We start from the raw sequence: 23,135 nt of genomic DNA on the forward strand, positions 1-23,135 counted from the left end.
ATTTTGATTCATCCAAATTCAATTCATCTCCACTCATTTAACACCCCTAGCTTTGGCTCTCACCGGGAAGTTTCTTAAGAAAATATAAGCAGTTAAATGCGCAGCCTTAAGATTATTGTGAAATTCAAGGCAACTTCCCAAACATATAGTAGTAGCATCCTAGTCAAACTGTCCCAAAAGGAATTTAAAATAACACATGAAACAAAAGCACAATAGTTTCCACTAGTGCAGAACATATAGTAGTAGCATCCTAGTCAAACTGTCCCAAAAGGAATTTAAAATAACACATGAAACAAAAGCACAATAGTTTCCACTAGTGCAGCCATGATCCACCACCAATTGGAGCCTTGTATTCTGGTCAAGATGGGTCCTCCTCCAATTGTCTTAAGACCAAAATCCCCTTTGCAGGTAAGATGGTTCAACAAGGAACTATGACTCATAAGGTAGACTTGGACTTGGACCTTTCATGGAGACTTGGAATTAAGATTGTGCATTGTGGGGCCAAACTATTATTTTGAGTCTCCTCATTGTTGTTACAATACCAACTTTCTGGATTTCTTCTCCTATAAATACCCTCACAAGCCTCATTCTTTTGCATCAAATATTAATCTAGAATTCATTCATCTCTACAATCTTTAGTATTCACACATATTCTATTTATTATTAACACATTTAGAAACACATTCTTTACCAAGAAAGATGGAGAACTTCCCAATTATCAACTTGGAAAAGCTCAATGGAGCTGAGAGATCCACCACCATGGAAATGATTAAAGATGCCTGTGAGAACTGGGGCTTCTTTGAGGTAATTACAGTTTGCATAAACATATATTACTCCCTTTGTTTTAATTTATGCTCATACTTTACCATTTTAATCTGTATAAAAATGAACGTCACTTTCTAAATTTGGAACATGTAATTCCAACATCATGCATTATTGCATGGTATGTTTAATACCACGGCAAGATCTGAAGGGCGGTATATTAAGCATATCTTAAATTTTAGATCACAAGACTCAAAAGTTTTCCTTAATTTTTTAAAATCAATGTTCAGTCAAATAGAGACACATAAAATAAAACGGGGGAATAGTAGTAGTAATATTTAAGCTTGTAAGAAATTTTGCAAATTGATGTATATTTTGTTTGTTTATGTCATTATTGCAGTTGGTGAACCATGGGATTCCACATGAAGTGATGGACACGGTGGAGAAATTGACAAAGGGACATTACAAGAAGTGCATGGAACAGAGGTTTAAAAAATTGGTCGCCAGCAAGGGTCTTGAAGCTGTGCAAGCTGAGGTTACTGATTTGGATTGGGAAAGCACTTTCTTCTTGCGCCATCTTCCTGCTTCTAACATCTCTCAAGTACCCGATCTTGATGACAAATACATGTATATTTTCAGTATATATAATTTAAATCCTTATTCTATGAGTGATAATTGTGCAAAAACCTTTACGCCATCAATACATAAAACTTAAACTTAACATAGACATTTTACAATGTCAATGCATGAAATGTTACACCATCAGTAACTTTTCCAGCTTTAACTCTCCGAGATCTCAAGCTTGCGAAACGTGAGGTTCTTGAAAAGTTGAAGGAGAATACTGTACCTAACTTAACATGCAAAACACATTACACCTCCGTTATTCTTTTATTTTTTGGGGTGTCCCACATGTAAGATATACATGGATAAATATAAATAGTACTTAATAAAGTTTCTTATCAACGTCGCCCCAAAATGATGCAGAGATGTCATGAGAGATTTTGCTAAAAGACTTGAGAAGTTGGCTGGGGAGTTACTGGACTTGCTCTGTGAAAATCTTGGGCTTGAAAAGGATTACTTGAAAAAGGCATTTTATGGATCAAAAGGTCCCAATTTTGGGACTAAGGTGAGCAATTACCCACCATGCCCCAAACCCGATTTGATAAAGGGACTCCGCGCTCACACAGACGCTGGTGGCATAATACTTCTATTCCAAGATGACAAAGTGAGTGGCCTTCAACTCCTCAAAGACGGACAATGGATCGATGTTCCTCCCATGCGCCACTCTATTGTTGTTAACCTCGGCGACCAACTTGAGGTAAAAAAAAAAATTACATTTGATACAACAAAAGTTATTTTTATAAAAAAGACTATTTTGGCAATATAAGAGGACAAGATTTTGTGTCAAAATGTGGAATTTGACTTCTGTCATACCAAACACGTATCATGTGTCTGTTCTTTTTTGACAAAACTTAGAATTATCTACTAGAATGGTATTTAACCATTTATCATCAAATGAAAAAACAGGTGATCACCAACGGAAAATACAAGAGTGTGATGCACAGAGTGATTGCTCAAACAGACGGGACTCGAATGTCACTAGCTTCGTTTTATAATCCAGGAAATGATGCAGTCATCTATCCAGCACCAACTCTGGTTGAGAAAGAGGAAGAGGAAAGCAAACAAGTTTACCCAAAATTTGTGTTTGACGATTACATGAAGTTATATGCTGGACTCAAGTTTCAGGACAAAGAGCCAAGATTTGAAACCATGAAGGCCATGGAAGCAGATGTGAAAAGTGATCCGATTGCAACTGCTTAGATTCCAATTTAATTGGAAAGATGGAGTTTGAAAAGAAAATGATTCGTTTTAGAAGTTTTACTAATTAAACCTAGTCATATATACACATTATTTCCTCTTCTTTTGTATGGTAGAATCAAGCTATTCAAAATGATTGTGATTTACTCCATATATAGGAGTAAAGCTTGTATAACAAAATAAATTAGAGAATAAAAGCTGCCTTTTAGGGCGAAGTTATATAAATAATTTGATGTGTTCCATTCCTTCTTATGGAGTCTCAGTTTATCTAACTTCACTATAGTCACTCTTTGGACATAGTGATATTGATGATTGAATTTTGTTGACCAAATTTGAGAATTTGACTATGAAGAAATTGATTGCTGACATATATAGAGCATTATTTTCTGTCAAATGATCAGACCATTAAAAGGGCAAGGAGAAATAAAAATGGATTTCTTAAGTTAGCCGAAAGAATTGTAATATATTTATTATAATTACCAGATAAGATGAAAAGAAAAATTGAGAAAATTTCCTCTAATGATGTTATTGTTGGTAGAATTCTGTAAGTTGAAAGTTTATGTCGCCAGTTTCAGGCCCAAAATGTATCATGTTGCAACTTTTTTTCGACTTATTTTAAATTGAAAATGTTGGAGTCCCACATTGGTGAGACAAAGACTTAGTACTACACATGTTTCATGGTTAAAGTCTAAATCTAAGAGGAGGAAAATTGAGCAACATAAAGCCCAAAAGAAAGCTGAACGGAGCCCAAAGGAAAACCCAAAGAAGCTCCTCACAAACTTGTATTTAGAGGAAATGAGATATATTGTTCTCTTACAATTTAAATAGAAAAATTTGACCTTTTTACCCTCAAAACCATTTCTCCCACTATTTTTACACGTCCATAGTCCAAATAGGGCAGAAATTAATGCGTATTTTTTTATGCAAATTTGCTCTTTATTTCCCTTATTCTAGCTAGGTAGTTTTTGACATTAACTTTTACATGCTTTCCTAGTTTAAAAAGTTTCCTATTTAGGTTTTAGATTTATTATTATTTTCATAAAAGTATGATTCTAATTCATGCTATTTGGGATATGTTTCCCTTATATATAAGGGTTGATTTTGTTATTTTCGTTATACTTTAAAACCTTTGCGTGTTGGCTACTTGAGATTTATCTTGTAACCTTATAAGAACGATTTTTCTAAGAGATAAGATTAATTCTTCAGCTTGATATTTTTGTTTCTTATTCATAAATTAAAAAAGGTAATTAGTCTTATACTGATTATTATCTCTAGTTTTTTCGAAAAAAGGGTCTAGATCATATTTTGATCTTAGTCTTGAATTGAATCAATTAGTATCATAATTAACTTTAATCGGCTAATCTTGAATACTAAGATAAATTAGGATTCTTAGACCTTAACCTTGAAATTTGGGGACTTTATTCTCGGATTTCGCATATCTTTAAATTTCGTCTTTAATCTTTTTTTATATATATTAATTAACCACCGGTTGGACCCCAGTAGCTCTTTTTATTAATTTTAATAAAATAAACCACAATGTTTTAACATAGAGCAAAACAAAAGGGAACAGAAAATGAAATCTAAAAAGAGGGCTTCTTGAAATCCCTGATTAGGAAACTTCTAGTCGTCAGATTCTTCTTGTTGTGAGATACTCCATGTCCGTTGAACTTCAATTTTCTCAGATTTGTGTTGTTTGCTATCTGAATCCATGTATTATCTCGTCTGGTTCCTTGTTTGGATCTGATTTCCAGCTCGCGATGTCAATTGAAATTGTTCCTTTCAGGTATGTAATCTTCTCTTCCTCTCTTATGTGTATATCTTTCACTTTGGTTGAAGATAGTTTTCCACCTGATTCTGCATCTCCACTGCTGATTTGTGCTTAGTCACTTGTACTGTGTCTGTGTATTTTGTGTTCTTGTTTGTGTTGTTGTCCTTTCTCCGTTGATGGCGTTTTCCGTTTGACTGTTTCATTTTGGGCTGATTTCAATAATAGAACTAGTAGAACCTATAGATGCATAGATCTGGGTTTACCATAGTAATTACTCAGCGTTTGAATGCTCAATATTGGAGACTCAATAGGATGAACATCCGAAAATGCTAATACCACACATTGAATCTCCTTTATTGAGCTGATCCAAACTTGAGCTCTTTCTAGATATCCCTTTTGATTATCTCTACTATATATCAGGATTTGTGTCTCATCCCTGATAGTTCTATTACTCCTCCATTTTATTGGTGTACTCCTTGTTTTCCTCTGTTGTGTTCCTGCAAAACAATAAACAAGGTTAGTAAAAAAATTGCTTTCCATGTCCTCCTGCCTCAAAAGCATTTGAACATGAAAAACACTGTTATTCTCCTTTCCTCCATTATCTCTTGCAAGTTCTGACCCTCAGATATGGTAACATGAGCCTGTCATTGTTAATCATCCTTCGTCCTTTACCTCCCAATTCCTGAAAGGACTCCACCACTATTTCTCCTTCATCTAATGCCTCATTAGCAAGATGATCAGCCATCTGATTCCCCTCTCTAAGAATATGGGTTATTGTAACAGTTTTGTTCTCCATTCTCCTTCAAATTTCTCCCACCTGCTCTATTATTTGCCAAGGCACTTCCCAAATCTTTTGGATACAATTCTTCAGCAGCAAAGAATTTGTTTCAACTATCACATATTGAAATTGTCGATCCTCTACATATCTTAGTGCCTGTAAAATTGCCATAGCTTCAGCTTGGGTATTTGTGCATGTTGGTTCATTCATTTCCTTTGCTCTAGCTGCTAATAGGTCTCCTCTCTCATCCCTTACACAAAAACCCCATGACCCTCTTCCTGGGTTTCCTCTTGATGCACCATCAGTGTTACATTTTACCCAATCTGGATCTGGTGGTCTCCAATTCACTTGGATGACTTTGATCCTTGGTTTGTACCTCTGAAGTGTTTGCACTAATGAACTCCACTTGTACGTAGCATGTCTGAAGTTACCCCTTCTCACCTTCATGAACATGATAATAGTGTGCATGATCTGGTACATTAGTTTCTCCTTGGACATCTTTCCTCCATGCTTACTAGCATTCCTCCTCTTCCACAGTTCCCACATAATTATGGAAGGTATTGCTTAAAAGATATATTTCACATGTTGATTTACCGGAGCATCCCACCATTGGTTTATAACTTGACTCAACTGCATGTTTTGAATGTTTAAACCCATGGGCCTGCAGAAGCTATTCCATATGTATTCTGCTGTAGGAGATTTTAGGAACACATGTGAAATAGTCTTCACCCTAGGTTCTTCACAACAGTAGCATCTAGATGGAAACTATATACCCCAGTTTTTTACTTCATCATCTAAAGGTACTTTGGCTTGCCATAGTCTCCATATGAAAAATGAGATCTTGACTGGTAATCCCTCAACCCAGAATCTTTTATAAAGCTCATTTGTCTCCATCCTCTGCCTTACTAATTTGAATGCAATCCCCACAGTAAATTTTCCCCTAGCATCCAGTTTCCAGAAAGGCTTATCTAGTCCTTCAGTTGTTGATGGAGGCCTTACATATTGGATAATATGATCAGCAATATTTCCTGGAAGAATCTCTCTTATTCTGTCCTCCTCCCACCCTTCATCATCTGCAACATCCTTTATTAGCACTATTGTTCTATCCATTATGAAGTCTGGTGGAATTATTTGATATAATGCCACCATTCCTGTCCAGTTATCAAGCCAGAAATATGAATTCCCTTCTTTCATCTGCCACTATATCTCACTTTCCATTAGAGTTCTGCATTGTATCATCTTCTTCCAAATGTCTGTCCCTCTCTTCCACTGAACAGTGACAGCATGATCTTTCTTCAGATATTTATTGCTCATATACATCCTCCATAGAGATTGTTTGGTTCTGAAATTCCACCACAATTTTGAGAAAAGGGCGTTAGATACATCTTGTAAACTCCTGAATCCTATCCCTCCTTCCTCCTGTGGATAACATAAAGTGGTCCATGATACCCAATGTTTGCTGGAGTTTCCTATAGAGTTACTCCAAAAGAATTTAGCAAACATTCTGTGAATTTGAGCTAATATTCCATCATGTGGGTCACATGCAGATAAGAGATGAATAGGCATACTCTGCAATACATGTTTAATTAGGATTACTCTTCCTCCAATAGATAATAGCTTGCCTGTCCATGAGTTGAGTCTGTTGAAAATCTTATCTGTTATCTCCTTATAGTGTGCTATCAATCTCCTTCCATAGTAAATAGGTACTCCCAAATAAGTAAAAGGGAACTCTTTTCTAGGAATTCTTGTGATGTCAAAAACCTTCTCTTCCACCTCCTGTTCAACATTATGATAAAGAAAAACTGCACTCTTACCTTTATTGATTTTCTGTCCACTTACTGCCTCATAAGCTGTAAGAGTTTCCATGACAAGCCTTAATGAATCTTCCTCAGCTGAAGTGAATACAATAGTGTCATCTGCATAAGCCAAATGGTTTATGTATGGGCTCCATTTAGGCATGCCAAAATCCCCTAAATTTCTCTTTAGTGTGCAATGCATTCAAAGCTCTTGACATACATTTTGAGGCCAGAATGAATAAAGTATGTGATAAGGGATCACCTTGCTTTACTCCTCTAGATGATTTGAAAAAACCACAAGGTTGCCCATTAATAAGGACTGAGTACCAGTTATTAGAGATGATTCTAAATACCATGTCAATTAGTACTTCCCCAAATCCCATCTTCCTTAACACTTTTGTTAAAAATAGCCAGGATACCCTATCATATGCCTTAGTCATGTCAAGCTTTATCACCACATTAGCTGGTCTACCTCTTAGTCTCATATTGTTATGCCCTATTTTTACATATTAAAACTAGTTCACAACTTATGACTATGCTTCCTCTGGTTTTGCAAATTTTCAGAGGCGCCACCTAATTTTAGGAAATATTAGGAAACCATTTGTAAAAAAGTAAACTCCATTTTTTAGTCTTTGAAACCTGTGAGATTCTAGGTAAGGGTTTTATTTACCCCGGGGGGAAGGTGTTAAGCATCCCTCAGAGCCTATCCGAAGACAGTCTTTAAACTTAGCTTAAATAACACTAGAGGGGGGATTATTTAATTATTTATTATCACATATTTAAAGAATTGCGGAAAAAGAAACTACTCTCTCAAAACTATTTGTATGACAAGGGGTTTTTAAAGTAAATATAACTATGCGAGTATATTTATAAAGGAAGTAGTTAATGATAATGTATGCATGAGGAAAATATGTATGACATTCATTTTATATAAGAATAATATGTATAATATAGAATAAGGAGGGATATATTTTTTATAAGAAAATAATGTATATATGTGATATGTAAAAGAATTAGATAGTATATGTGATATATATGTGTGTGAAAATGGTACATGTGTATGCTTGTTGTAGAGGCAGCAGTTAGTATACATGAGATGTAAACATATACGTATATATTCATGATGTATTATATAAAATGAGAGGATTAGGAATGCATATTTTTTAGAAAAAAATAATGTGTATGTGCGATATTTATATACTATGAAAAATGGTATATAATGGTTTAAAAATAGCTATTTGTGATATGGAAATAATATATATGTATACACGTGATGAAAAGATGATTAAAGGAATTACTGAACATAAGATAGTCTATATATGTATGCGTGTATATAAAATGGAATATTTACCTTATAGCTCTCGTAAAATAGCTTGAGCCACTATACTCGGGCCCTAATAGTAGTTCTTGTTACAAAAACTTGAAGAATCAATCTGCTTACGTTAATTATCGAGAAAGAATAAATGCCAAAAATGATTTGAACCCTTTGGTACATAAAAATCGTTTTAGACCCAATACTTTTTGAAACCCGAAACTCGACAGAAGTTAATTTGTACTTATAAGGATTCTGCAAATGATGTCTTTGGATGCTCAGGTCCCAAAAATCATTATGTTATTTCAAGAAAAATATTAGTAACAACCATTTATAAATAAAATAGTCTTTTACCCTTTCTTTTTGCAAAAAAATCCTTTTGACAACTTGGGAATATCCTAAACAAATCACCTGGAAAATGATTAAGATATTATCTAAATTGAGTGACTAGTTGAAATCTAATACCTAAAGAAAGGGGAGGGGGTGAGACGATCAAATAAACCATTCTACTTAATCACTCTTTTAAGAGCACAAACCCAAAACAAAAACACTACAACACAAGTCCATAAAAATGTTAGTCAAGATACAAATAACAGATATAATATTAGTCAATACAAAGACATGAAATTTAGAGAGAGGAAGAAGGATGGGGGACTCTTTTGACACGAATGATGGCTGTTAGACATGAGCATAAACGCAGCTGCTACTGATTTCTTCTAATTCTGGGCAAAATCCGGAGTTGCCATAACTCCAAATGCTCCCAAGTGTTTCATGCAGAAAAAGAAAGAGAGAAAGAAAAGGATTAGAGCAGCTTTTATCCCAAAAAATGGAGTAAAACAAACAAGACCAAATAATAATCTGTGCGTAGGGAACTTTCAATGAGATAGACCGGTTTAACTAATTCCTACAACTGAGTTATCAGATAGACTTTCAAACATTTTAAGGGTCCATCGAGCCTCTTCAAGAGGGTGTTTGCTATTCATACGACAGATAATCCCAAATCACCTATTTTCAAGATTTTTAGTAAAGAAAAGCATACAACAAACAAGTGCCAATAACCTAGCATGACTAATCAATTCTTAACATAACTTAAATGGTTTTAAACATCTACCCAGGGGTTCTATACATATGTATTAAACAAGCATGATTCAGGTTTAGGAAGAAGCCATCATTTACATAGAGACTTTAACCATGGTATTAATCGTAGGAGAAAAGAGAAGGTCACTACCAGACAACTATTCTAGTAAGCAAAACAGGTCACTTTTCACTCAAATTTATTTCAGATCAATAGTTCAATCTCTAGCCGGCAGAGAGGATTCAAAACTTCAAACCACACTTAAGAAAATCTTTGCAACTTATTGTCAAGACAAGAAACCTTTTATCATGTACATCATACGTATGAAACGAGTCCAGCAGCCATGGCTGCTCAACTTCCTGGTGTTATGAAGCCTCAAACTTTATGAGACGAAACAAACTATTGTACGGGATATCTCTCGTATGAACCTCTCAAGCGTTAAGGAAAGAAACTTAAGAACATCAAATGAACTTTAAATTTTTAACTGGTTTAATTCCCTTGGCAAATGAAATAAAGCTATGAATTGTTCATGTTTTCAGTTGGCTCTCTTGACCTTAGTATCATGCCTATTTAACTCTTAAACCTCTCAAATTTAAGAAATTGACCAGTGGCATACCCTTTTTTGCTATTTGATTAGTTAACTAAATGTCATGCTTACAACAAACTTAAGAAAGGAACTCCTATGCTTTATGACTAACCAGGTTAATAATCAATCAGTTCTTAATTTAAGAAGAGAAGCCTTATGTAAACTCATATTTCAGCCCAAAACAGATTAGGAGTAAACCGCTACAAACAAGTTAAGAGACATTTTCACTTCCGAACCACAGCAAACTTATGCTCTGACAAAGGTTCCCGGACTCCTATCGACATGACTCCTAATACTCTATGCTCTAAAAAATGATGGAGCCTAGGTATGAACTCAATGAACGGTGGCAAATACAAAGAACCATAACTTAGCATCGTTGAACTTCCACGAATCAGCATACAAGTTCTACAATAAAGGAGTCCATACTAATGTAAAGGTGATGGTAATTATCAAAACACCATTTAGCGAAAAACAGAACAGTCCCTTAACAACAAAATTATTTCTCATTCAATATGTCGAAACAATACCCTCATAGGTGTTGTTAACTTCGTTTACCCCTGCCTCTCTTTTCATCGAAACAGTAACTCTTTTTTTTTTTTATATGCCAAAACCAGTAACATAATCAGAATAGTAGCTTTTTTTAAATTAAAAAAAAATCAAAATAGTAACTTTTTCTCTAATCAAACTAGTAAATTTTTCCTTTAATCAAGTGATAACTTCTCTGTTCGATTATATGATATCACAATATATTCACATATTGGTTTCTACCCGGAGTCACGGCATAGCAGTCTTTAAGAGTATTTATAGAAAGAAGATTTACTTTAACACAAGCAAGTTTCTTCAACACAAGCAAGTTTCAACTAATGAAAACTTATATAAATCAATGGTTTCCTCCCTAAATGTTCATAGTTAAGTAAAATAGGTTCTGGCGCGTCTCAAAACAAACAAAAAAAATAAAAATAAACTAGAAGAGCGTAAAGGTTAATCACGTATTCGATAAGTTAACGAATCAGTCATATTCCTCTAAATGCCCTTAGTTTGTATTAGCCTTTCACATGCTGATGTCCATAATGGATCATCTGCTATTTTTTTTTTTAAAAAAAAAAAAAAAAAAAGACGAAAATGTACAGAACACTAAAAAAACTGGCCCAAATAATCAAACGACTACATTTTATAGTTATAAACTGAGGATGAGATGAGAAGTTTTCATATATGTCCAGATTCTAAATCAAAATATACTCAAACAAGAATTATCCCATAGCCTTAACGATGGTTTATTATAATTTTTTGTGAAAAAGAAGTAAAAAGAGAATATTTACTTGAACATACGAGAAGACGACAACAAGCAAATACTAAATCGGCATATAAACTCATATTACACTCTCACAAATCAGTAGATTTCTCTTGTTAAATTGATAATTTCTATCAGTCGTCCTTCCCACTGATTTATGTTAGAAATAGGATCTCACAGACGAAAAAAAAAAAGACTAAAACAGGGGATCAGCCAAGCGACGAGGTTAAGCACGTATTCGATGAAATTAGTTGTTTCACGCTAATTTACAACAAACGAGGAGAACACACATTCCAGCAGCCAACTAAACCAAATAAACGACAAGAAATACTTGAACGACTACATTTCTACTTCTACTAAATTAAAGACGAAGATAGGACGAATGTGATTACCTTCTTTGTGACAGCGAACTGAAGCTGTTGTCGTCATCGAGTCTCCGAATCCGCTTCAAGCAATCCTTGCTCAGCCGAGAACTAAAGGAAGGAATTTCAACAATCAAAAAACTTAGAGTGAAAAATAAGATTTTCTGAGAATTCGAGTTTTTAGCAAAAGGAATTTATGAGAGGGGAAAGTTTATGAAAATAAAAGGGATTTTTTGTGGTTGTTCAACCTGTCTAAAACAGCCCTCAAAGGCCAGTATTTATAGCTGAAGATTGGGGCATTTCAACAGCTTCTTCAAGAAGCTTTTTGCCTTTAAATTTCGAAAAAGAAATGATGAACACAAAAAACATATGACGGATTTTCACCTTTTTCAGAGCGATTTGAAGGCTACAAATTCGTTGGGACTCTGAATTTAGTGGATTCTTCATGGTTTTAGGCTCCAACGGACCGAAACAAACCTTTACCCTATGGGTTGTTGGAAGAACGGCCAAGAATCCCAAAGATATTCGCGTGCTTTTTGATTTGGGGGCTGATTCGACTTTGGACGAGTTGTTCGAAACTTTGTCACTTGAAGAAAAGGGGAGAAAGGGACAGGGATTAACATAGTAATAAATAGGATTAAAGGAGAAATGCCAAGGCCAATATTGATATAGGAATATCAACACTATTTTTTGAGTGATTTAATTGTAAAGAATTATGTTTAGTAATTTTTATAATTAAAAATACGGTGTCTGGTAATTTTTAAGAAACAATAAGAATGTTCTTAACTTTAGAGAAATATATCTCGAAAAATAGCATAATAATTAATGAAAATATTCCAAACTCATTCTGGCGAATTTTCAGGACTGAGAAGCATAGTGAAATTAATTAAACGAAAAAGGAGGACCAAAATTGGGTGTCAACAGTTGCTGGGACATTATTAAAAGGGAGGTGGTAGAATTTGTTCAGTTTTCCTTCATCAAAGGAAAACTTATTAAATTCTTCTCACACACTCTTCTGGTGCTTATTCCAAAAGTAAAATCACCTAGCAACTTCACAGAATTCAGACCAATTAGCCTCAACAATTTTTCTAGCAAAATTATTACCAAGCTTATTTCCAGAAGGCTGAATCCAATGCTGCCCACTTATGATATCTGAAAACCAAAATGGTTTCCTGAAGGGAAGGCTCATTACAGAGAATATTGAATTGACTCAAGAAATTGTGCAGAACATCAAATGCAAGAACAAAGGGGGTAATGCGGTGATCAAATTAGATATGGCAAAGGCTTATGATAGAATGTCATGGCCTTTCATCAAAGCAGTGCTCAGGAAATTTGAGTTCTTTGAAGAAGTCACAACCATGATTATAGGCATTGTGGCTAATATCTGGTATTCTATCATTCTCAATGGCAAAAGGCAAGGGTTCTTCACATCATCCCAAGGATTGAAACAGGGAGACTGTCACGCCCCGAACCATGGCCTGAGCGAAACACGGCACTCGGTGCCTTACTGCATGTGACCGAGCGAACCACATGGCTTGCTGAATCATCATGAGACATAACATGAGCGGAATATAACGTGAATGCATGTGAGCCTTTATAAAACGAAATAAGTCATAATACTTAATAAAAATACTTGTTTAAACATGAGTGCGGAAATAACATGAATGAGCCAAAAATGGCTATACGACTCTGAATGTCTGACATAACATAACTGACTTGTCTAGTCTATGAAACCTCTATCATGAGTCTGACTGGAAAACATACTTACTGGGACAAGGCCCCTAGCATACCTTAGATGCATAACTAATCATAAAACAAAAGTTGACTAAACCCCGAATGAGATGGGGCTCACCAATATGCTGATACGAATGTTGTCTTACTGGGCAGATGTGTCGTCCTGTATATCAGTACCTGCATCGCGAAATGCAGGCCTCCGGGCAATAAAAGGGGATGTCAGCATATTGAATGTACTGGTATGTAAAGCAACTGAAAGAAATAACATGTGACAAGGAATAACATGATAAGAACTGAAAGTGAAAACCTGGACATGAACATGAGCATGAAACGTGAGTAAAGTCTGAAAACAGTAAATCAATGGAAATACATGTATGTAAAAACTGCTTGTAACGTGGGGAACACTATAGTATAACCGACAACATGATTCTGGTACTTGCGTCCTACCAGCAGAACACTCACACCTTGCTAGGGGTATGAGATTTAAGTAATAATAAGCATGTAAGGATCCAAACTGCATAATGAAGGTGTTGCCTCCTTGCTGATAACCCTTATCCTACGGTGGCAACGTAGTTTCAGGCTATCTGAGCCTTCTCGGTTAACTAAGCAATTCCCAAAAACATGAACTTGATATAATTAGCTAAGAAGCCCATGATTTTCGTGAAATAACTTGTAATCATGATTTCACGAAATAACTTGTAACATGGTTCCATGAAATAGCTTGTAAACATGGTTTCATGAAATAACTTGTAAACATGGTTTCATGAAATAGCTTGTAAACATGGTTTCATGAAATAAATTGTCAAAGTCTTGCAACCATGTTCTTGATTCATGAGTAATAATAATAGTTCATAATTATGTATATAATTGACTTGAAAACATGTTTGTAACTTGCTATATAAAATCATAAAGTTTCATATAAGCATATGAGAACACATGAGGAAGAATTCATGATTCATGGATTAAGCTAGGGTTCCTAATAACCGTAATGGAAGATTAGGAATATAACAACGAATATAGATACAAAATTCATGTACATAAATACATAAATACGGGCTACCAATATGTTGGGTTTAATGCCCAAGGATTTGAACTTCATGGATATTAAGAAACATAGCATGGGGAAGAACTTAGAGATTCCCACATGTGGATGGAAGTTCTACATGCCTTAATTGCTCCAACACTTGAATTAAAGACTTGAATTTTGGAGAAGATTTCCTAAATCTTGATTCTTGAATCTTGAGATGGGTTTTCTTGAAAACCCTAGATTAGGAATGATGATTTCTTGTTTAGATTACAAGGATATATGATTGAATTGAGTTGGGATAATTAGAGTGGGCTTACCTTGGTGTTCTTGATGATGGAAGAGAGTAGGAGGTCGTTCTAGGGTTTGAAGGAATGAAAAATAATGAGTTGAACTGATATGGACGAATATATACTGCCTTGTGAAATTGCAGTTTACGTCCTAAACAGTGCTGACCGTATTTTGATTTACGGACTGCACTGCCTCTCTTCAGTAAAATGGCCATAACTCTTTGTACAGATGTCCGTTTGACCCTCACAATATACCGTTGGAAAGATATTTCAAAGATCTACAACTTTCATCAAGGAAGTTTTCCCAAATACCGAATAAATTTTTAAATACAGGCCGTAAATTGAAAGACGGTCCGTATTTAACCGTGTGACATCAAAATGCCAAATTCCAGAATGTTCAGAAATTCTTGGTTCCAGTTTACGATCACTGTTCATGGACGTAAACTGAAATATGGTCACTGTTCATGGGCGTAAACCACCGTCTTACAACTGAACATGGAAATTCTAACTCTCACATTCTTTATCTGATTTTCTAAGCTTAGGATCATGATCAAAGTTTAAGTTAAAGGTACGGGGTGTTACAGAGACCCTCTATCCCCCTCTTTATTTATCATTGGTGCAGAAGTTCTTGCTAGATTGCTTAATAGTTTGATTCATAAGGAGCATTTTTTGCCTTTCTTTATGTTAAATTCTGGTCCAATTATTAACCATTTGTCTTATGCAGATGATATTGTTATATTCACGAGTGGAAACACCAAGTCTATTAAGATGATCATGAAACAAATTCAGTGGTACATGAGAAGCTCAGGGCAGAGAATAAATAAAAACAAATGCTTCTTTTATATAGCTCCTGGCACTGGAGCTAGTAGAATCAATAAGATCAGAGAAGCAACAGGATTCTATGACAAACAGTTTTCTTTTGAATATTTGGGATGTCCCATTTATGTTGGAAGTAAAAAGGTGAATACTTTGAAAAACTGCTTTCCAAAGTCGTCAAAAGACTCAATGGGTGGCAGAGTAGTATGTTGTCTCATGGGGGTAAGATGGTGTTGATCAAAAGTGTACTTCAATCATTGCCTATCTACACATTGACTGCTCTCAATCCCCCTAAAGGAATTATAAAGCTGATGGAGAAGCATTTTGCAAGGTTCTTTTGGGGATCTAGCACTGACAGAAAAAGATACCACTGGAGTTCTTGGCAAAATATGTGTTTTCCCAAGGAAGAAGGAGGTGTGGGAATAAGGAGTATGTCAGACATTTGTTAAACTATGAATATGAAAAAATGGTGGAGATTTAGGTGTCAAGACTCTCTATAGGCTAGATTCACCAAGGCTAAATATTGTATTAGAGCTCATCCGGTGGCCAAAGTTTGGGTATCTGGGAATTCTCATATATGGAAGACTCTTACTAAGATTAGAGGCAAAGCTGAACCTCATATGCTTTGGAAGATTCAAAATGGACAGAGCAGTTTTTGGTGGGACAACTGGACTGGACATGGAGCTATTGCTACCTACTGCCCAAAATATGTTCACTCCATTAAGACAAAAGTTAGCTATTTTATCTTGGACAAAGAATGGGATATTCAAAGACTGGTAGAAATCTTACCTGATTGGCTACTTCAACATGTTACTCCTATCAAGATAGGATCAGAAACAAAACAAGACTATCTAATATGGAAGCCAGCTACAGATGGAATTTTCACAAATAAAGAAGCATGGAATGACATAAGAGAGCATAGACAGAAGGACTTGTTGATCAACAAGGCTTGGCATAAGAACATCCCTTTTAAAGTTTCTTTTCTTACGTGGAGATTAATCAAAAGTAAGCTACCTTTCACTAATAACTCCGTTTGCAGATTTGTGGACATGCTTGTGGATTGCTTATGCTGCGCAAATGCTCAACCAGAGACTATTCAACATTTTTTTATGGAAAGTGAGCCTGCTCAGTTTTTATGGAAGCTTTTTGGGCAGCCTTTGGGCATCAAGTATCGAGTCAAGGTAGTCAAAGTGTTCCTAACAGAATGGTGGCTTACCAAGAGAAACAATGGAGTGCACAAGATGATAATTCATATTACTCCAATTATCATATGTTGGGTAATGTGGAAAACGGATGTTCGTGTAGATATGGAGACCAAAGGAAGTTCTATAGGAGGAGCATGGAACAGCAAGTTAAATGAATTCTAAAAGCAGCATTGGAACAAGCTTTTCCTAAGTTCAAGTGGGAGATGCCATGGCATCAGTTGTGTACAACTGTAGATAAAATGAAGTCTATAATACATGTTACACAAGTAACTTGGGACATGCCTCCTGCTGGAAGGCTTAAATTAAACACAGATGGAAGTTTCAGAGATCAAGGCAAAGAAGCAGGAATTGGTGGCATAGCTAGAGATGAAAATGGAATTCTGATTTTTGCTTTCTCCATCCCAAGCCAAGGTACAAGTCATAATATAGTTGAAGCGGAGGCTATTAAATATGCAGCATTTGATTAAGCAAGGAGGACACAGAAAGTGCTGTATAGAATCAGATGCATTGATGATAGTGGAAATGCTCAAAAGCGGAACCACTAAAAATGCCACTATTAGGGATACAATAGAGGAAATTGTGGAGATTGGAGATCACATGGAGATCACATATAAGCACTGTTATAGAGAAGGAAACCAAGTTGCTGACTTCTTAGCGTAAAATGCAGCAACTCAGGAAAATCTCTTCCTAATCTATCACAGTCAGCAACTACCAAGAGGGGCGTGTGGTGCTTACATGCTAGACAAGAATCAACTTCCTTCTATAAGATTAAGATATGACAAGGCTAATTTTTTTGTGAGCTGAAATGTATGGATCATAGTGTATAGTGGAGGATGTATAGCTAACAAGTTTAACATTCTCTTTTTTGCTAGATTGCAATGCAATCAGTGCCTGTATATCAGGGGTATGGTCTAGCCCTCCCCTTTCTCAATAAATGATATGCAGCACCTCAGGACACTTATCCTGGAAAAAAAAAACTAGGCATTTTAGATTACAGTCGTTTCATGTTGGCTGATACATTTCATAGTTGTTAAAGCTATGTTATAAATAAAGGCTTTTTCTATAAAGGGTAGTATATATTTATTATAATGTGTATTTACATTTTTGTCCAAAGTATTAGAGTATAACAATTGTCTAATAGAAGGGCAATAATGTCATTAAATATTGTAAGGGCATTTTAGTATTTCAACTTTCGCACTTGGTTGTTCCCACTTTTAATATAATAAGTTTCTATGCTATGTGCAAGGCACGTAAATATTTAGTCAATTATTTATATAATGTTCCTTGATGACTATTATAATATGTCTGTTAAAATAGTAAATTATACTTGGTCACCTAATATCTAAATCTAACATAATTAGATATTATTAGAACCTCAAAAGATGAGTTCTTTGATCTTATATTATAAAGCACTCTTCTCTTTTTATCTACCGATAAACTACTTGAAAAAATAACATCTTATGAATAATTCTATCCAACACGTTAGGCTTATTCTGTTTCTATATGGATTCATGAAAGAAATTTAAATCCCATACAATTGGAAAAAGATTATTGTCCAAAACGAATTAGGATAGTAGTCCAATACTCATCCGAATTATTTGTCGTCCAAAATCAAATCCAAAACTCCATTTGGTGAAATTAATTATCGCCAGAGCTTAAACACTTGGTACCGATTTGTTTTCTTCTATGAAATTCAGCTGCGGGTTTTCATGCTACTCCCTATAAATAATACTACAGCTTTTATGTAACATAACACTGAACACGCTTAATTATAAGCATAGACGAATCCTAAATAATAATTAACTTTATATTTAGATGAATATGAATCTTTATGGGTTATCGCATATAAATTTTAAATATAATTACAATTCTTTCTATCCAATATGGAATAACCTCCTTCGGAGAAATAATTTATATTTGAAGGGATAAACCTCGATGAACGTTTCAGGGATATTTTATTCGTGTTCTGACATTTGTGTTTAAAAACATTAATTTTAATTAAATCAATAATACTCGTATTATAGAAGATAAAACTGCCGCGAGAGAAATAGTTGGAAAATCTCAAGAGCCTGAGTTAACAATACATCAATAGTCAGTAAATATTTATATATACTCGTACTATATTTCTATCTCAAGCATCACTATAATTTGACACAATGTAAAATTACTCCCCTACCTTGCTTTAACTAATAACTCGGGCATGGATTACTCTCTTCAATTAAAAATCACGTGTATATCTTAAATAAAAGAACATATATAATCAAATGGATGTGAATGTTAACACGACATACTTACAAGATTTGGTTGCATATGAGAAAGCGTCAACCTCAACTACTCTGCAACAAATCTATATATATTATAAAGCTAGGCATAGAGAAGGTGTTGACACCTCTCTATGGCCACCAATGGTATTTATCTTTTTTTTTTTTTTTTTTTTTGGCCTTTTTTATATTTTTTCCCATTTATGTGCTATGTGAAAAAACTTAACAATTACTCATTAAACACTCTTTACTATAGTAAATGTGCTTAAGTTTTTACTTCCAAAGATGAATGAATCGTTTTGCAACAACTAAATGACATATTGTGCAGTTACTTACCCATTAATCTTGAGTATTTACTTGCCCATTAATTTTTGAGTATTTACTTGCCCATAAAAATTCATCTTTGCTCTTATTACTAGGATAACCGTTTGATTTTGAATAGGAAAGCCCACGCAGAAATATTAGCACAAAAACATTCTTTCAATTAGTATGGAAAATGGGAAGACTCCATTCTTAATTATGGAATTTCAAAGGGTTTTCTAGCATTAAATCTTGAACATGCTATATAAACAAACTTATCTTTCAGCTTGCAAGGGTAAGTGGATTTCATCCCTTTTTTGTTTTCAGCCTAAATTCTTATAAAGTGTAAATCTTTCTATTTGTTTCATTTGAACTAATAGTCATTTTATGCTTTCTTATAGGTACAAGATATGGGTAGAGTCGTACAAGTATCTTTTAAAATTCAGCAGCTCACAAACTCATGCGCTCCAATTGTGTTTCTATCTCAGATTTCAAATGTTTTGAATAGAAATAATCATTGTGATAGTGCACTCGCTAAATACTTATTTCCTCGGTGTTTATGCCAAATTATGTAATTTACTGCAGTTAAGTGATTTAACGAGCTGAGAATGCATTTTATTAATCATGTTAAACTTCTATATGCAAATACATCATGCATCTATTAACTTCGTATAAACACTGAGTATTGATAAATTTTTACATTTGTATATCACTACTAAAAAAATCGGGATTTTCGATCAAAAATTTTGACCACACGAGGTTGAAAAGGCCTTTATTTCGACCAATTTTTCGACCACACGCGTAGGTCGCTAACAGGTAGGTCAAATTGTTTTTCGACCACACGTGGTCGCAATCACATTCTACCGAAATTAAGGGAAAATTATTTTCGACCACATGTGGTCGAAAAATTGTTTTTATATTAAATTATATATTTAACTTTTTCTATTACGTGTGGTCAAAAACACTATTTATATTTAAATATAAAAAAAAAATTATTTTCACAATTTCGACCACCTGTGGTCGAAAATCTAGAATATTTTTTTCAGCATTTGCCTGTTTTTGACATCCCACCTGCCAATTTTCAAATAACCAAATTCATCAACCAAAACAGTCATCCAATTTATCAACAATGCAACACAACAACCATAAACAATGTTCAAACACTTGAACACTTAAACATTGTCCATTCAAACACTTAAACATTATAAACTACGTTCAAACACTTAAACATCTTAAAATTAAAAGTACTTCTAATTCGAATTAAAACTACATTCAAACTCTTAAACTTAATATACATATCCATTTAAACATAGCCGAATTAGAATCCAAAAGCACACTAATTAAAAAGGTCAACGTTCGGTATTAGAGACATGATCCGTATCCTCCCCACTAGACTCATCGACAAGAGCATGATCTATGTCAGCCTGTGACCTACGTCGTCTACCTTGGGAAGGTCGGGGTTGGCTAGGGGCCTGTCACCTACGAGCATCCCCAGGACACGGGGGAATCACAAACGGCCGCGAATTGCCGAAAAGCTCAACTGCCCCATCATCAGCAGCACCTACGACTTCAAGGGCCGACGGGTATCGACAAAAGGCTCCATTAGGCATCCCATAAACTGTCCCATGCCTTGTTGGGGGAGCAACCTTCTCAATCCACTGTTGTTGTATTACTCGTCGGTCATCGGCGTGCTACTTGGTTGAGTGGCTCGAAACTCCTCAGAGTGTTGCTGAAATTCGTTCTGAAATTGAAGGATACAATGTTAATAGTCTAATATAGTACAAAAAATATATTACTATTGTTAACTAATGACTTACCCAAGTTCGCTCAGCCCTTGGCTCAACCCATCAGTCTGTACCATCGGCGTTCTTCTCCTTCCTCGTGTGAGTAATCTTGAAGATCTCATCTTGAAGTACTGTCTTATCCCTCTGGAGCTCCTGCAAACGAATCAAGTTTAACAACTAAAACAGCAATTTTTTTTCAATTTTATGTTATGTACCATGATTTATGCACCATTTTAAAAGAAAAAGGTGTGAGCGTAATTGAAACAAATCCGGACCAGATTAAGGCTACCATCACAAATAACATTATTATCAAAAGGATGCATGCCTTTTCATATGTACAGCAAAAAAAAAAAAAAAATACAAAACAGAGGAGGTAACCTCGTTGTAACTATTTACTTGATTGGAACAGGCTTCAACGTGTGAAAAATAGAATTGCTAGTAAACTCATAAAAAATTAGGGATATCCCACTCATAACATCTATAGTTTGATCCTTGTTTACCAACCACACATTGTCTAACCAAATTCAATTCTCTCTCGATACGTTGCTCAAAAAATCCGATTCGGGCGGATTCTTCCCCCAACTAACGAAGAGATCTTGGCGGAATTGCCACATATGAAATTGAGCACAGTTTTGCAAAGAAATAACATTAGGGAACATCAAGTGAAGTATAGGTTCTGTACATGCCTCTACTCACAGAGAAGTAATGTTTAACAGTTTTCATCCTAAAGGAAATTCATTCTATCCATATTAAGTTCTCCTCTGACTTTCTTAGGAAGATGTTGGTTTTGAAAAATCCAGGTGACTACATTGCAACTCATAATATGTCTGCAACTTTGTTTTCTTTCCTAAAGCAGGGTCGGATCTTCCATTCATCAAGCTGGCCCTGGTCCAGGTCCAGCATTCTAAATCTAATGATCTGCAAGACGAAATTGTTTATTCCTGTTTCCTCAATAGCACTATTTATAATTTATAATGTTAGGTGACTTTATGAGCGCGCAGCACAACTCATGACTCATCTCGCAATTTAATTTTAAGTTTTATGTAGGATAAATTTAAAGATATCTATATAATTAGGTCATTTTTAAGATAATTACAAGTAAACCTATACTATAAAAACTAGTAACTGATTATTTGACATAATTAATAGTATTATTATTAACTAACATGCTATAACATGGTAAATTACTAAGAAGAATCTGTAAAATATCAATACATGTAACTTAAATCTTAAATTTTTTGGTTCGCTAATAGACTAATGAAAAAGCTCAAAGGTGCATGTTATAATGTGCTACATATGCAACTCAGCCAAAAAGGAATGCAAAAGTAAAACCACGTTGAAGGGAATCCAACGTAATAAACACCAAAATCATAGTTCGCACAAGCAACAACTAACATGACAAAAATAATAAAAGAAGAATTGAAGCTTTATTCTTGCTGAAGAAAGACAGTTTTTGGTTTAGTTCTGTAACCATATGTTCTGACCTACATGCAAACACCCATTTTTTATTTAGTTTCTTGAGAATTCATATGGAGTCAAAGCTCATTATTGGCTTTATTGTCGAGCAGAGGTGTTAACAGAACTAAACTAAAATTAAAAAGAGACCAAAACAACAAACTATAACTAAAAAGAGACCAAAACAACAAACCATAACTAAAAGATTCATTGATTAACATAGAGTGCAGAAACCCCAAAGTGATGCCAAATGCAACAACAACAACAACAACAACAACATTCAATTTCAATATTTCATTCTATTTCAATTCAAATCCCTAAAAAAAATAACATAATATAAACCCCAAAACAACTATTGAACACTAAATAAAGTTATCAAATCTACTAAATATAGAAGGTAATGTAACTGATAACATGGTATTGAAATACAAGTTTGAGCACTAGTTCAATTTGGGGGTTGTGTTCATGAGATTGAGGAAGAAAAAAAAATACCTGAGCTGGCGGCGTCTGGTGGCGACAATTGCTGGTCGGAAATGGCGGTGGCTGCGTCGTTGACCGTCTAAGGAGGGGGTGGGGCAGTCGGGTGGTGGGATGGTAGAGAGAGGAGAGGCAGAGAGAAGAGAGTGAAAGAGAAGGGGGAAAATGAAAAGAAAATTAAAGAGACTAGATCTGATCTAAATCTTTTGAAATTTTCGACCACATGTGGTCGAAAATAATT

At 34.9% G+C, this 23,135-nt stretch overlaps 2 protein-coding genes and 1 long non-coding RNA gene across 4 annotated transcripts; 2 read left to right on the plus strand and 1 right to left on the minus strand.

Annotated features, from left to right (window-relative positions):
- The first annotated feature begins 585 nt into the window (after positions 1-585).
- Positions 586-2,828, plus strand: LOC132641736 (1-aminocyclopropane-1-carboxylate oxidase 3-like). Its single transcript, XM_060358814.1, has 4 exons — positions 586-804; positions 1,163-1,389; positions 1,747-2,080; positions 2,290-2,828. The coding sequence occupies exons 1-4, from the start codon at positions 700-702 to the stop codon at positions 2,581-2,583; spliced, it is 960 nt and encodes a 319-aa protein (XP_060214797.1). The 5' UTR covers positions 586-699; the 3' UTR covers positions 2,584-2,828.
- A 1,272-nt stretch (positions 2,829-4,100) lies between these two features.
- Positions 4,101-19,803, plus strand: LOC132641737 (uncharacterized). Of its 2 annotated transcripts, none has more exons than XR_009582958.1 (2): positions 4,101-4,363; positions 19,580-19,803. XR_009582958.1 is itself a non-coding variant. In XM_060358816.1 (2 exons), the coding sequence occupies exon 2, from the start codon at positions 16,033-16,035 to the stop codon at positions 16,777-16,779; it is 747 nt and encodes a 248-aa protein (XP_060214799.1). In that variant the 5' UTR covers positions 4,101-4,363; positions 15,321-16,032; the 3' UTR covers positions 16,780-17,611. The 2 variants fall into 2 exon arrangements, 1 of the variants encoding a protein (XP_060214799.1); XM_060358816.1 differs by lacking the exon at positions 19,580-19,803 and adding an exon at positions 15,321-17,611.
- LOC132641738 (uncharacterized) lies at positions 8,739-12,729 on the minus strand. The gene is made up of 2 exons (XR_009582959.1): positions 11,933-12,729; positions 8,739-11,659 (listed from the first exon to the last, which is right to left on the minus strand). It is a non-coding gene; the product is annotated as an uncharacterized LOC132641738 (long non-coding RNA).
- Positions 19,804-23,135: the final 3,332 nt, after the last annotated feature.

The sequence above is a fragment of the Lycium barbarum genome, chromosome 5, assembly GCF_019175385.1.
Source record: "Lycium barbarum isolate Lr01 chromosome 5, ASM1917538v2, whole genome shotgun sequence".
Lineage (NCBI taxonomy): Eukaryota > Viridiplantae > Streptophyta > Magnoliopsida > Solanales > Solanaceae > Lycium > Lycium barbarum.

What these genes read in the sequence shown, in the direction of transcription:
- LOC132641737 (XM_060358816.1), top strand. Translation starts at nt 16,033, where the DNA reads ATGCTTTGGAAGATTCAAAATGGACAGAGCAGTTTTTGGTGGGACAAC.
- LOC132641736 (XM_060358814.1), top strand. Translation starts at nt 700, where the DNA reads ATGGAGAACTTCCCAATTATCAACTTGGAAAAGCTCAATGGAGCTGAG. An exon ending in AGAACTGGGGCTTCTTTGAG is followed by an intron (nt 805 to 1,162) that starts GTAATTACAGTT and finishes TCATTATTGCAG; the next exon opens with TTGGTGAACCATGGGATTCC. An exon ending in GATCTTGATGACAAATACAT is followed by an intron (nt 1,390 to 1,746) that starts GTATATTTTCAG and finishes AAAATGATGCAG; the next exon opens with AGATGTCATGAGAGATTTTG.